Source organism: Grampus griseus, assembly GCF_964374135.1.
Source record: "Grampus griseus genome assembly, chromosome: 15".
In the NCBI taxonomy this organism is placed as follows: Eukaryota; Metazoa; Chordata; class Mammalia; order Artiodactyla; family Delphinidae; genus Grampus; species Grampus griseus.
Window position 1 is genome coordinate 81,461,483 of NC_139009.1, and position 15,662 is coordinate 81,477,144.

A 15,662-nucleotide genomic window follows, 5' to 3' on the forward strand; every position below is an offset into this window, starting at 1 on the left:
TTTTTGAAATGAATATTTGGCTCTGTTTTTTCAGTCGTTTTTTAAAACTACAGATTTTTCTTTAAGCCTGGCTTTAGCCAAATTCTGTAAGGTCTGATACGTTGATATATTAAATTTTCTATTTTGATATATTAACTTTTACCTGTGATTTGTTTAGAAGTATATATATATATATATATATTTTTTTTTTTTTTTGCTGTACGCGGGCCTCTCACTGTTGTGGCCTCTCGCGTTGCGGAGCACAGGCTCCGGACGCACAGGCTCAGCGGCCATGGCTCATGGGCCTAGCCGCTCCGTGGCACGTGGGATCTTCCCGGACCGGGGCACGAACCCGTGTCCCCTGCATCGGCAGGCGGACTCTCAACCACTGTGCCACCAGGGAAGCCCAGAAGTATATTTCTTAATTTACGAAAATGAGGACTTTACGTATCTTTGTTACTTCATTGTGATCAGAAAAATACATGGTTCTGTCCTTTGAAATACGTCGACTTAACCAACCATTTGTTGGGCTGTAAATTATTATGAATGTTTCATATGTGATTGGAAAGAGTTTATATTCTGCATTAGTTGGGTGACTTGTTACCTATATTTAGTTAAGTTTGCTGATCATTTTCACCTCTTATGTTCTGTTCTGAGTTTTTTTTCTGGTGTGCTTTTTCTCTCTCACTGAGAGTTGTGTGTTCAAATCTCCCATCGTGCTTGTAGATTGTCTGTTTCTCCATGAGTTATATTAATTTTTGCTTTATATATTTTGGTGCTATATTATTAGATGAATGTAATCTTATATCTTTCTGATGAAATAACTGTTTTATCGTTTTATTTCTAGTGATGTCTTTTGCCTTAAAGTCTACCTTATCTGATATTAATAGCTATGCCAGCTTTAATTTACATGATCTTCTTCTGTCTTTATTACACTTTCTATATCCTTAAACAGCATATAGTTGAGGTTTTAAATCCAGTTTGTCAATTTTTATATTTTACCTAGAGTACTTAGCCCATTACATCTAACATTTGATAGAGTTAATAAAGTATATTGATTATATATTTATCATCTTATTAAGTTCTTCTTAAGTTCTTCTTGTTCTGTTTCTTTTTCTCTCCTTTCTAACCATCTTTTGGATTATTTGAATTTTTTCTCCTTTCATGAGCTTGGAAGTTTTGTACTTTTCTGCTTACTTTTAGTGGTTACTCTAGAGAGTTTTCACGTGGATCTTTTTTTTTTCCCCTTTCTCTCCATCCTCTCACCCAGTATTCCTCCTCCCAGTCCTTATCTCCTCCTCTCACATCAGCCCCACTAGAAGATGAGGACTTGATTTCTCTGTTCCCTGCAATGCTTGTGGCAGTGCTTTGCACATTAAACACCTCAAACAAGGATCTGTGCAAGAATAAATGGATGGGTGGGCAACTGCTCTGTGTAATCCCCCCCCCCCCCCGCTTCCTGATAGATGCCTTTTAAATCCTCACAAAAGCTGAGAGGGGCTGAGGGGGTTAGGAAAGTTGTGAGAGGGCGGGCAGCTGTCCTTAAGTGGTGCAGCTGCATCTGGAGCCGCCTGGGCCTGATTCCAAAGCCTGCCTCATCCCCTCTCCCTCTACGGATTCCATAACAAGATGGCTCCTGCCCTCAAATCTGATGAGAGACAGAAACTAATGCAGAAATTTAAAAACTCTGCCTGGCAAATAACAGGCGCCAATAAACACGTTTCGTTGTTGAAGGAGCGAAGCCCTAACAGTGGTGTGCAGACATTTCTGTGGGGCCCAAAGGAGACGCCTAAGTGTGTTGGATGAGGGGTGAGGAAGGGGCTGTAAAAGACTTCTAGAGGGGCACACTTGAGGGGGACCTTGAAAGGTGGGTCCTTGCCAGGGGTGCGGGAACAGCACGGAGGGATGAAAAGAAAGCAATCTGAGAAAATGGAAGACCTTTAAAAGCCACGATAGGGAATACCCTTAGTGTTAAACCTCCCCCAAGCACCCCCATGGCTCCAGCCCGAGATCAGCAGACAGTGCTGGGGCCTGACAGGCTACAGAGCTGGCAGCAGGTTGGGGGACTACGCCGCACAACGGCTGCACCCTGCCTTCCCCCGCTCTGCCCAACCCGGACCAGTGCTCCTTGGCCCTCCGACTGGGCCTAACATGGATCTTTGAACTATCACTGTCTACTATTATCTTCTTTCCAGGCAATGTAATGACCAAAGAATACATAAACAACATTTAACCAATTCTCAATTTATATACCATTGTTCTCATTAATTTTAATTCTCTGTTTTAAACCCCATAATAGCTTTTTTTAAAAAGCAGTCAGTATATATTTAAGTTTACCCACATTCTTAGCTTTTGTTGTGCTTCATTTTTTTCCTGCACCTCTGACCTTTATTTGGGATCATTTCTTCCAGCCTGAAGAATACCTTTTAGAATTTCCTTCAGTATGCATCTGTTACTGAGACATTCCATTTTTGCTTTTCTGAAAATATCTTTATCTCATCTTCATTCTTGAAGGTGACAAACTGAATGAGGAATTCTTAGTCGTAATTTTATTAATACGTTGAAGATATTAGTCCCTTGTCTTGGCTTTTATTGTTTCTGTTTAAAAGTCAGGTTACCAGCCTAAATTTTTCATGTGTCTTTCGTTTTCATCAGTTTTATTATGATGTGGCTAGGTTTGTTTTGTTTTTATTTATTCTGCCTATATGTTTTTATTAGTTTTGCAGTGTTATGAGCCACTGTTTCTTCTCAGGGTTATTAGTTAAGCCTATGATAGACCTTCTTACTCTATCACTGTATCTTTTCCTCTTTTCTGTATTTTTTACCTATTGAGTCTCCGTGGTTCATTGTAGATTGTTTCTTCTGATCTGTGTTCTGGTTCATTAATTTTCTCCTCAATTGTTTGCAACTGTAGAAATAATTTGATGTCAAGGTTGGTGTTTTCTTCCCCCAGAGAGAATTTATATGTACATCTACCAGGAGTCTGAGTGAACTAGCAATATAGAGTCATCTTATTCCACATGTGGAATTTAGAGGATCTGGAGGTGATATGCCAATAATGGGGAGGCCCTGTTTACTTCTCGTTTATCCTTACTGCTACAGTACAGTTTTTCAGGATTTCACCCCACAATAAGGGTATTACCCAGTGTCCATCTCCCTCGCCCCATGGAAATCCTTGGTAGGCCTGAACTCCCAATGCCTGGACCCCTAAGCTTTGAGGGGCCACTAAGAGCTGCATAGCTTTTCAGCTGCCTCTTCCAGGATCCGCAAATGACCCCAGGGGGAACAAAGTACTAGGCATCGTGTCCACCTCCCTGGGTTTCTGTCCTCTCTTGTATCCTAGCTTAGTAATGTTTTTCTTGTTTATTAGCTGAAGTATGGTTAATGCATTAAGTTTTTACTGTTAAGTGGCAGTCTTCATTGTAGCAATGTAGACAAACACTTTGCATTTATGATGTATGAAAACATTAATTTGGAATTAATGCTGTATTAAAATGTTACTCCCTGGGCTTCCCTGGTGGCGCAGTGGTTGAGAGTCCGCCTGCCGATGCAGGGGACACGGGTTCGTGCCCCGGTCCAGGAAGATTCCACGTGCCACGGAGTGGCTGGGCCTGTGAGCCATGGCCGCTGAGCCTGCGCGTCCGGAGCCTGTGCTTCACAATGGGAGCGGCCACAGCAGTGAGAGGCCAGCATACCCCCCCACAAAAAAAAAAAAATTTTACTCCCTTATTTAGTACATGTTCAGTATTATTTTCCCTTTAAGGTCTCTATCTTGATAGAAATCTCATTGTTAACTTTCATTTATTTCAAAATCTCTTTTCCTGAAAGTAGGAAACACGGTGCTTATAGAAGTAAAAGAAAACCCTGAAGAGGAAGAGGAGGAAGAGGAGGAGGAGGAGGATGACGAAGAGAGTGAAGAAGAAGAGGAAGAAGAAGGAGACAGTGAAGGCAGTGAAGGCGATGAAGAAGATGAAAAGCTGTCAGATGAGAAGGATGTGGGGAAAACATTAGTTAAAAAGCCAAGTAAAGAAGTGAGCTCGGAATCTGAGTATGACTCTGATGATGATCGAACTAAAGAAGAACGGGCTTATGACAAAGCAAAACGGAGGATTGAGGTATTTATTTTTCCTCTTCTCTTTCCTCCTTTCCTCCCCACTCCTCTGTGAACATTAGAACTATACAACTAAAGGCTTTTATTGAGGAGCACTTTTAAAAATACAGTCTCGGAGTGGTATCTTTGTCCGGTTTTTGTGGAGACATAATAGGTCTTTAACAGTGGTCTAACCCAAGGACCTCACTCTTACCTAAGACAGAATGGTGACTGCTTCATCATTTTTTTCTTTTTTCCTCCAAATTTTAATGTGCTCTTTGACAATTTATCGGTATACAGAGGTATTCTGAGCTTATGCCCTCTAGTTGAGTTTTTGCCTTACGTATTTAGGTTAGTCATTCTGAGGCATCTGATCCCTTTAGTTGTTTAAATCTGGTGGGTTAATGAGGCTTCTATCAATATTTAGTCAAGTTCACATACCTAGCCGGCTTACTGTTTGGCCTGCTTAATGAGGTAGACTTCTACTACTACTTCTACTAGGCTTCAAGAGAAAGTTTCCTTTAGTTATGTCAGCTTAGCATAAATAATACACTAAAAACTACTTTAGTTTGCTTTGAGGATGCTAAACTATTTTAAAGCTAAAAACTGTTCTTAGCTTTCCTTTTCTTAATCTTTTCATATGTAATTCTAGTTTTTAATTTTTGTTTTAATACCTATATATCAGTATTTGCCTTTCCTTCTGTAAAGTCTAGATAGGAATAGATTTTCTGAATCTCTAAAGGACTAACAAAGTCTATTATTGTAAACTGGGGTTTCTCAACCCCAGCACCGTTGACATTTTTGGGCTGAATAATTCTCTGCTGCGGGGGACTGTCCTCTTCATTTTAGGATGTTGAGCAGTATCTCTGGTCTCCACCCACTAGATCCCCTCCCTTCTCCTGCACTTGTCTCTGCTTCTTCCCCACAGCACCTACTCAGGCCAACTCCCTTGTATACCTATGTGTAAGAGAGACAGTTTGTGTACTGTGTTTGATGATTTAAAAACAAACAGAATGGGTGTAATCAGAAAGTAAAAGTTCGCCCATTATCTCACTCCCCAGTGAGATAACAAGAACTACCCTTGTTAATGAATCTGTTTATCAGCCTCATGTTAAAAAAAATTCATTAATAATTAGATAATAAATTTTGTGGATGCATATTTTTTTCCACATAACAATATACTATGGGCTTCTTTAGCTCAACAGTTTTTAAACAGCTTGGTTGAGATATGATTTACGTACCATAAAATTGACCCATTTTAAGTGTACAATTCAGTGACATTTTGTAAATTTACAGAGTTGTGCAACCATCACCACAACTCAACTTTAGAATATTTTCATCACCCCAGACACATTCCTTGTGCCAGTTTGCAGTCATTCCCCATTCCTAGCCCCATGCAACTACTAATCTGTTTTTCTGTCTCTAGAGAGCTGTCTTCTCTGGAAACTTCATTATAAATGCAATCCTATAATATGTAGTCTTTTGTGTCTGGCTTATTTCACTTAAGCCTATTCATCTGTGTTGTTGCTCTATTAGTACTTTGTTCCTTTTTACTGACAAATAGTGTTTTGTTGCACAAATATACCACATTTTATTACTGTCCATTCACCAGTTGAAGGATATTTGACTTTCCACTTTTTTGGCTATTATGAATAGTACTGTCATAAACATTCTCATATGAATCTTTGCATGGAAACATGTTTTTATTTCTTTTGCATATGTTCCTAGGAGTGAAATTGCTGAATCATATGGTAAATTTGTGTTTAACTTTTTCAGAAACTACTAAACTATTTTTCAGAGTGGCTCTGCAACTGAAAATTTTTATCAGTTGAGGGTTCTAGTTTCTCTACATCCTCACTAATACTTGTTACTGTCTGCTTTTCCATTATAACCGTTCTAAAGGATGTGAAGTAGTATATCTTATTGCAGTTTTTAATTTGTATTTCCATGATGTTGAGCATTTCTTTGTATGTTTATTGGCCATTCCTATAATCTTCATTGTTGAAACATCTATTCAAATTTTTGTCCATTTTTAAATTTTGGAATTTGTCTTTTTATTATTAAGTTGTAAGAGTTCCTTTCATTTTTTAAGTTTCTTTTGAAGTGCATAAATTTTTAATTTTGTTAACATCCAGTTTATTAAATTTTTCTTTTACTAGAGCATGCCTCTGGTGTTGTGTTGAAGAAATCTTTGCCTAACCCAAGATCATGAATATTTTGCCCTGTGTTTTCTTCTTAAAAATTTATACTTTTTGTTCTTGTATCTTTAACTCTGTGTTAAGATAATTTTTTTGTATGGTGTGATGTAAGGGACTAACATCATTTTTTAATGAATTTAACCAGCATCATTTGTTTAAAAGACTACTCTTCCCCCATTGTGTTGCCTTGTCATTTTCGACAAATCAAGTGATCAGAAATGTGAGAGTTTATTTTTCGACTTTTGAGTTCTGTTTCATTCATTTGTATATCTGTTCTTACATCAGTACCATACTGTTTTTGATTACTATAGTTTTATGGTAAGTTTTGAAATTGGGAAATGTAAGTCTTCCAACATTATTCTTGCTTTTCCAGATAGTTTTGACTATCCTAGGTCACGTGCTTTTCCATACAGATTTTAGGGTCAGCAGTTTCTGCAAAAAGTCTACTCAGACTTTGATAGAGATTGCATTGGATCTGTAGATCAATTTTGTGGAGAATTACCATCTTATTAATATTAAATCTTCCAATCCATGGAAATAGGCTGTCTCTCCATTTATTTATATCTCTTAAAATTTCATCCAGCAGTGTTTTGTAGTTTTCAGAGTATAGGATTTATGATTCTTTTGTTAAATTTATTGCCAAGTATATTTATTGTTTTTGATGCTCTTGTGAATGGAGTCACTTCATTTAATCTTCCATTGTCAGTATAAAGGTGCAGTTGATTTTATAGATTGATTTTGTATCCTGCAACTATACTGAAATTTTTTTATTCCAGTAATTTTTCATGGATTGCTTAGGACTTTCTGTAATCAGTGTCATGTCATCTATCAAAGACAATTTAATTCTTCCTTTCCAAACTTACTGCTGCTTATTTCTCTCTTTTTGCCCTATTTCCCTGGCTAGACCAATACATTGTTGAATAGAAGTGGTAAGAACAGACATACTTGCCTTGTTTCCAGTATTTGGGGGGAAAATGTTCAGATTTTCACCATTAACTATGATATTAGCAGTGGGTTTTTCACAGGTGTCCTTTGTCAGTTTGATGAAATTCTCTTTTTTTCCTAGTTTGTGGTGAGTTTCTGTTGGTGAGTGGATGATAGATGCTTTTTGTATATTTATTGAGATGGGTTTTTCCCTTTTTGTATTGATATATGATGTATTATGTTAGTTGGTATTCAACCAACCTTGCATTCCTGGAATAAATCCCACTTGATCATGGTATATAATCCTCTTTATATGGTACTGGATGTCGTTTGTAATATTTTGTTGAGGAATTTGTGATCTATACCTATGAGGATATGGATCAGTAACGTTCTTATCTTAAGATGTGTTTCTCTGGCTTTGATTTCAGATTAATATTAACCTTGTAGGATTAGTTGGGAAGTGTTCCATCCTTCTCTACTTTCTGCAAGAGTTTGTGAAGGATTATATTATTTCCTGTTTTGAATGTTTGTTGGGATTCATCAATAAAGCATTTTGGGGGGGAGGATTTTAAAATTACTAATTCAGTTTATTGTATTGTCATTTTCTTTTGCATCTTGAGTCATTATCAGTAATTTTTGAGTTTCTAATTATTGTTTTTCATCTAAGTTGTGAGCATAAAGTTGTTCATAGCATCCTTTTACAGTCCTTTAAGTTTCTGTAAGGTCAGTAGTGGTGTCTCCTCTTGATTCTAATTTTGGTGATCTTTGTCTCCTCTTTTTTTTTTTTTTTTATTGGTCTGTCTGGCTAAAGGTTTTCCATGTTTTTGAGCATCTCAAACCAACTTTTGGTTTCATTGATTTTTCTTTATTTTTGTTTGTTCTCTTTTTAGTTGATTTTTTGTTCTGTTCTTTATTATTTTCTTTCTACTTTGGGTTTAGTTTCCTCTTTTGCTAATTTCTTAAGGTGACAACTTAGATAATTGATTTGAGACCATTCTTTTCTTCTCCACATCATATAGGCATTTACAATTACAGATTTCCCCTCTAAGGTACTGCTTTAGCTGCATCCCACAAATTTTGACTTTTTTTGGTTTTCATTCAACTCAGATTTTCTAATCTCACTTTTACTATTTCTTCTTTGATCATGCATTATTTAGAAGTGTATTGTTATAATTTACAAATATTTGTGGATTTTCCTTATTTTCCTTCTGTTAATTCTAAATTCTGACCATTGTGGTCAGAGAACATACTTTGTATAGTTTCTGTCATTTTAAAGTAATTGACCTGTTTTATCTTCTAGCATATGGTCTCTTCTGGAGAATGTTTCTTGTGTACTTAGGAAGAATGTGGATTATGCTGTTGGTGGGTCTGGTGTTAGGTCAGTTTTGTTGATACTTCTGTTCAAATTTTGTATACATTTGCTCATTTTATGTATAGTTTTTCTATCCATTATTGAGAGTGGGCTATTGAAGTTCCCAAATTTATTGTTGAATTTTATTTCTCCCCTCAATGTTTTCAGTTTTTTCTTTATATATTTTGGGTCTCTGTTAGGTTTGTATGTGGTTATAATTGTTATATCTTCTTGAGGATACAGATATGTCTCTTGTCTCTGATAACATTTTTTGTGTATTATTAACATAGCCATGAATCTCTCTTATAGTTATCATTTGCATGGTATGTCTTTTTCAGTCTTAATGCTTTCAGTTTATGTCTGTGTCTTTGACTCTAAAGTGTCTCTTGCTGACAGCATGTGCTTTAATCTTGCTGTTTTATCCAGTCACACAATGTGCCTTTAAGAGCATTTAATTGATTCACATTTAAAGTTATTATGGGGAATTCCCCACTGGTCCAGTGGTTAGGACTCTGCACTTTCACTACTGAGGGCCTGGGTTAAATCCCTGGTTGGGGGACTAACATCCCATAAGCCACTTGGTGGGGCAAAAGAAAAAGGAAATGGAAAAAAGTTGTCATAGATGTGATGGAATTTTCTTCTCTCATTTTGCTATTTGTTTTCTACATATTGCATGTCTCTTGGGTCTTTCTCTTTTTTTAAGTTATTTTCTTCATGGTTACTCTAGGCATTACAATATGTATCTTAACTTATTATTTTCTATTATTAGTAGCTTAATTCTACTTAAAAAAAGATTTTGTTCCAATATAGATCTATTTCTTTCTTCTTCCTTTATGCTATTATTGTTACATATATTATGTATTATTGTTACATATATTATGTATTATTGTTACATATATTATGTTTATAAATGTTACAAACCCAATAAAACAGTGGTGCTATTAATGTCTTATTTGATCTTACATCTTTTAAAGGAATTCAGAGAAGAAAGGAGAAAAATATATTGATAGTCTTTAATATTAGCCTAAATATTAACGTTTCTAGTATTCCTTATTTCTTCCTATGAATTTGAGTTTCTGCTGGTGTCATTTTGTTGCTACAGTATAGCTCCAGTACCTCCCTCGCCTTGCCTTTGATCTTTGTTATATTTGTTACATCTTTATCTGTTATAAGATCAAGCATACAACTTTAGAATTATTTTTGAAGTTATCTTTTAAATCAGCCTTTAAGAGAAGAAAATAGAAAAAGGTAATTTTTACTGTGTTTTATATTTACCTATATAATCATCTTTTACCATCACCCTTTTTTTCTTCATGTGGCTTTTCGTTACCATCTGGTGTCACTTCATTTCACCCTGATAAACTTTCTGTGATATTTCTCATCATGCTAATCTTCTAGCAGTGAATTCCTTAGTCTTTTTAAGTCTGGGAATTCTTTATTTTACCTTCATTTTTAAAGATAATATTGCTGCATGCGGAATTCTTGCATGACAATTTTTTTCTCTTGTTTAGTCCTTTGAATATGTTACTGCATTGCCTCTGGCCTCCATTGCTTATGATTAAAATTAAGCTGTTAACTCTTATTTGGGTTCCCTTCTACACAGGGAGTGATTTTTCTCTTGCTGTCAAGATTTTCTTTTTGATCTTGGCTCTTAACAATTTAACTAGGTTGTGTCTTGGTGTGGCTATCTTTTGTATTTATCCTACTTGGAGTTTATTGAGTTTTTTAGATGTGTAGATTGATGTTTTTTGTCGAATTTTGAACATTTTCTGCCATTATTTCTTCAGATATTCTTTCTGCCTATTTCTCTGTCTCCTCTCCTTCTGGAACTCCACTGGTGCACTTGAGAGTATCCTGCAGATCTCTCAGGGTTCTGTCCATTTTTCTTCATTCTGGTTTAATTTCTATTAATCTATCTTTAAGTTCTTTGATTCTTTCTTCTGCCAGGTTATAGCTACTGTTGAGCCCCTTCAGTGACTTTTTAAATTTGTTACGGAACTTTTTAACTCCAAAATGTTCAAGTTATTTTTTTTAATTATAATTTTTTTTCTATTTATTGATGTCCTCTTTTGATGAGTCATCATCAGACTTTTCTTTCAACATGGTTCCCTGTTTTTGAGTCTTTGTCTGATAAGTCCAAAATCTGGATCTCTCAGAGGTAGTTTCTGTTGACCACTCTGAATTCTGTTAGCTCCTACAAATGTGGTAGTTTGGGTTTTTTGGTTTTTTTGCCTAGTGAATCAGGTGGACTAATTCTGTTATGTCTTTGGCTTCTATTGTATGCAACTGCTGATGCCTCTTCTCAGTTTTGTTTTCTTTGTTTTTGTTTGTTTTCATTTTTTAAGTTCTTGTTAGAGGACCAAGGACCTCTTTGGTCTCTTCTGACAACCTTGTAAGGGGCACAGCCTTCTGGACCACCGGAGATTAGTAGTATCTTATCAAAGCCTGGTTTGTCAGTCTTGTTCCACAAGCGTCCCTGTTAAATGTCTGACTGATCTTCCTGGTTATCTCTTGTCTCACCAGTATCAAGGGCTTAGTCTAGTTGTGATTTTAGTTTTATCTCTTTGTTTGCCATTGGGGTCACTCCTGGTTTTGGCAGTGCCCTACAGTGTGAAATCCCCTGTCCCTCTCTCATATCACTTCTGCCCCATGTAGCTGTGGGAGTGAGAGGAGTGTGATGGAGCAACTCCAGTCTGAAACTCCACAGTTGCTCTTACTGATGGTCAGTAGATTTTCTTGAATTAAATGTTTCTCAATTTGTCATATGCTGTTGGCCAATTTCTAGAGTCTTTAAGTGGCTGTTTCAACCATTTCGTCTAGTTTTATCTTTTCTTTTTAGGGAGAGGACTTGCTGAGCCTCCTCATTCCATCCTTTAAGAAGTCCTGCCTCACAACACCTTTTAACAGCTCCATGTTGTCTTCCATTTTATAGAAGGATCCTAATTTAACTTTGTATCCGTCTGCTTGGGCTGCCACAACAAAATACTGCAAAAATACTGCAAACTGGGAGGCTTAAATGACAGAAATTTATTTTCTGACAGTTTTTGAGGATAGAAGTTCAAGATTCAAGAGCTAGCAGGGCTGTTTTCTGGTGAGGACTCTTTTCCTTACTTGCAGGTGACTACCTTATTACTGAGTCCTGACATGGCCTTTCCCCTGTAAGTGCTGAGAAAGATTTTTGATTTTCTTTTATAAGGACACCAGCTCTATTGGATTAGGGCCCCACCCTTAGGACCTCATTTAACCTTTCCATTACCTCCTAAAGGCCTTATCTCCAAATAAGTCACATTGGGGGTTTGGACTTCAGTGTATAAATTTGGAAAAGATACAGTTCAGTCCATAACACACTTCATGGTTCTGAAACCTTGCTATATACTATAATTTTCTGACATTCACCACAGACTTCCTAAGTAAGACTCTCCATTGTGGATAGGATACCTATATGATTCTATGCAACCAGATAGGTATCAGCCCTGGGGTTTTGGAAACACTCATTAAGAAATCCTCCACTAAAGATTAAGTGGTTACTGATTCTTGCTATCATAAATACTCCAGTGAGCAAACTGTTGTACACCTGTACATCTCTGTATACTTGTCATTGCTTCAGAGCAAATACTTAGAGGTAGAATTTCTGAGTCGTGGTCTATATATACTACATTGCCCTCCAGAAAATTTCAGCATTTCATCAAGTATGGGAGAGAAAGGCAGTTTTCAACCATATCAAGTTCTAACTAAGGTCCTGTTTGCTTTTGAGTCGTACATGTTGTGACGCTGTTGTGTACTACTCTTCGCTAGTAAATACTTGCGTCTCACTTTTGACATTCCAAAATGTCTTTTCATTACAGTTTCTATAGAAAGAATCAGTGTCATGGTAGAAATGAAAGAGTTCTTAGAAAAACGGTTTTTTAGATGGAAAATAGTGATAGTTTTGTAAATGACATTGCTTCAGACTTTTTGTGAAAAGTGTTATTTCATTTGAATGCCAGCTTTACTGTACTTCAAAGGCTGTCATTTTAAAGAGGAACTGCTAGCTTGTGTTTTGTTTGGTTCTCAGAAAGCTGAAGTATTTAGAAGTAAATGATACAGTAAATACATTGTAGTTCAAGGACAGGCTTTCTCATGCTTAGTGGTTACTTAGGAAGGTAGGAAGTGTCATTTGGATGTGTCAGGCTGAAGCTTGCAGTAACCATGTCCTAATTGAAAAGACATAGCATTTGTACACTGGATACAGCTTTGAAATATATTGCTTTAAAATTTTTAACAATTCTTAAGTTCTAATGAAAGTGTTGGAATGCTAGTGTATACCTCTTTCTATGTAAACCTCCACGTAAGTTAGAGGTTGTACTATATAGTAAGTGTGACAAAATGATCAATTCCTTTTTCTATTCATTATATTCCATTAAATTAACCATGTGCAAAAGTGTTCAGAAAGTTTGAGCCAACACTTTACACCATTCTTATTCATAATTAGTAGTGCTGCTCAGAAATCTCTTATAAACAGGTGTCTCCTTGTCCAAAGGTTGTAAAGTTCACATCGTAAAATGCAGTTACATGTAGTTAAAGCAGCAAAACAAGCAGCAAAACCTGTATGCAGGTTGTGGCATTCCCTTGCAAAGGCAAAATAATTTAAAGGAAGATGGTACTGAGTGTTTGAAATAGTATTTAATTTTGTGTTTTTTTTTTTATTCCTAGAAACGGAGACTTGAACATAGTAAAAACGTAAATACAGAGAAGCTACGAGCTCCTGTTATTTGTGTACTTGGACATGTGGACACAGGGAAGACAAAAATTCTAGATAAAGTAAGAAAATGTGTGCATTGATACATAACTTTTTGAATAAGTGAATGATACCTTATAAAAAGCTAATAGAAACCATAGCACACATGGGCAGTTCTGTTTACAAGCTGCTGTTTTCTTATTGCTTTTGCTTCTTTTTGCATTTTGAAATTTGAATCTGAATCTGCCATCTTATCCCAGCTCCGTCACACGCATGTACAAGATGGTGAGGCAGGTGGTATTACGCAGCAGATTGGTGCCACCAATGTTCCTCTTGAAGCTATTAATGAACAAACGAAGATGATTAAAAATGTAAGTACACTGTATTTCATGTGTTTTAATCTCTGACAAAAATTAACGTATAAATTATTTCAAACACAGAAAAAAGAACAGAATAGTATAACAGACCCATATGCTCACCGTTCATAATTAACACACGCCATCTTTAAAGACATAAACCATTAAATGTTGTAGGAGTCCTCCTTCCCTCCTGCTCCAAGAGGCAGTCACTATTATGAAGTGAAGTAATCTCTAAATGTTGATATTCCAGTCCCATCATCTGATTACTTCTATAGAGTCCTCATCTACTATTTGGTCATTGAGTGATGGGATGTGGAGGAAAGGCAGAATAAATGCCTGATCCTTCACCTTTATTAACCAGCTCTTAAAATAAAGAGTGATTGGTTTGGTTTGCTATTATATTATTATAAACTCATGGATTTCAACATATTTACTGTGTTTTTTCTTACCTTTTTATTTTTTTTTATTTTTGGCTGTTGGGTCTTCATTGCTACTCACGGGCTTTCTCTAGTTGCGGCGAGCCGGGGGCTACTCTTCGTTGTGGTGCATGGGCTTCTCATTGCGGTGGCTTCTCTTGTTGCGGAGCACGGGCTCAGTAGTTGTGGCTCGCGGGCTCTAGAGCACAGGCTCAGTAGTTGTGGTGCACAGGCTTAGTTGCTCCACGGCTTGTGGGATCTTCCTGGACCAGGGCTTGAACCTGTGCTCCCTGCATTGGCAGGCGGATTCTTAACCACTGCCCAACCAGGGAAGTCCCTATTTACCGTGTTTTAATCCATTTCAGTTATTGTTGTGCTGAGATAGTTCCATCTTTGCCCAGTGATTGGCTTCTGAGTCTTTTTGATACAGGTTCTAGTAGTCTTATTTGTGTTTGGTTACATCGTGCTGTCTGATGTAACACATAGCACGTTATTACATGCTGGTATCTCTCTTCATTCCTTATTTAGTCTCAGTTCTGTGTATAGAAAGGGTCTGTGAGCTTATCACTCAGTTTTTGTTTTGTGTGTTTGAAATTGTTTTATGCAGCTTGTTTTCTGGTAGATTGCTGAAGAAGGAGTAATGGGAATAATATTACTTGAGTTTTTTAAATATTTAAGAGTTACTTTGTGGCCTTCATCCTGGAAAGTTAGTTGGCTACATGTAAAATCTTTGGTTCACATTTTCTTTCCTTAAGTATCTTGACTGTTACTCCAATTTCTTCTGACATAAAGCATTGCAAGTTTGATTACAAGCTGGTTTTCATCCTCGTATAAAGTTATGTAGTCTTTTTGCATCTTGCTTTTGGTTGTTCTGGGTCAGTTTTCCAGTTACATGGTGTTCCATTTCAGTATGTAGTTTAAAATCTTTATTTTAGGACAGTTTTCTTGAATTACAGTTTTCTGAATTTGTAATTTAAATTTTATTTTGGTTGTTTCTATCTGTTACTTTTCTGTGCTAGTCACTGGGGAGTTTATAACAGCTTATTCCACCAGTTTCCAGACTCTAAATCTGGTGTTATTTTAGCACATAGTTAAAAAGCATGATTTTTATTAGGCCTGTATGAAAGTTATCAGGATAACCTTTATATGGCAATTGTCATTATATTGTTTGTATTCCAGACAGCGAAGTGGAAATAATTATGGTGAATTTTGATCTAAGACCACCAGAATGCAAAATTGAAATGTTTTGCATTTGAATCATTTTGACCTAGATCCCTGGATAAGATTTTGGAAAATCATTTGAAGATTGACAAAAGTATAGATAAGCAAAGAAAAAAGTTTTGTGTGTGTATGTGTGAGAGAGATTTGTTGGTCAGTGCTACTCTTTAGATTAAAGGAGGACGTCCATATCTGCCTTGTTGTAATGTTGTTTCCATTCATTTGTGTGCTTTTGTCCAGAAAATCAAGTGTTGAGGATAGTATTTAAATAAAGCAGGGTATGAACTTATTCTTTAATATTTTAAGTTGATGTGGTAAATTTTCTTTAAAACATGCTTTGAGATATTTTTCAGAGTTTAGAATTGCTTTAAAATTGGACCGGATACATTTTCCAGATACGGAGAACCTCT

At 36.4% G+C, this 15,662-nt stretch overlaps 1 protein-coding gene across 3 annotated transcripts in view; it reads left to right on the forward strand.

The window, feature by feature from the left end:
* EIF5B (eukaryotic translation initiation factor 5B) overlaps positions 1-15,662 on the forward strand; it is a 67,676-nt gene that overhangs the window by 35,236 nt on the left and 16,778 nt on the right. For 2 of the 3 annotated variants that reach the window (XM_082672810.1, XM_082672811.1), the window contains exons 10-12: positions 3,808-4,094; positions 13,235-13,342; positions 13,520-13,630. In XM_082672810.1, the coding sequence (XP_082528936.1) occupies positions 3,808-4,094; positions 13,235-13,342; positions 13,520-13,630 (506 nt within the window). The remainder of the gene's footprint in view (positions 1-3,807; positions 4,095-13,234; positions 13,343-13,519; positions 13,631-15,662) is intronic. The other variant, XM_082672812.1, reaches the window with a different exon arrangement.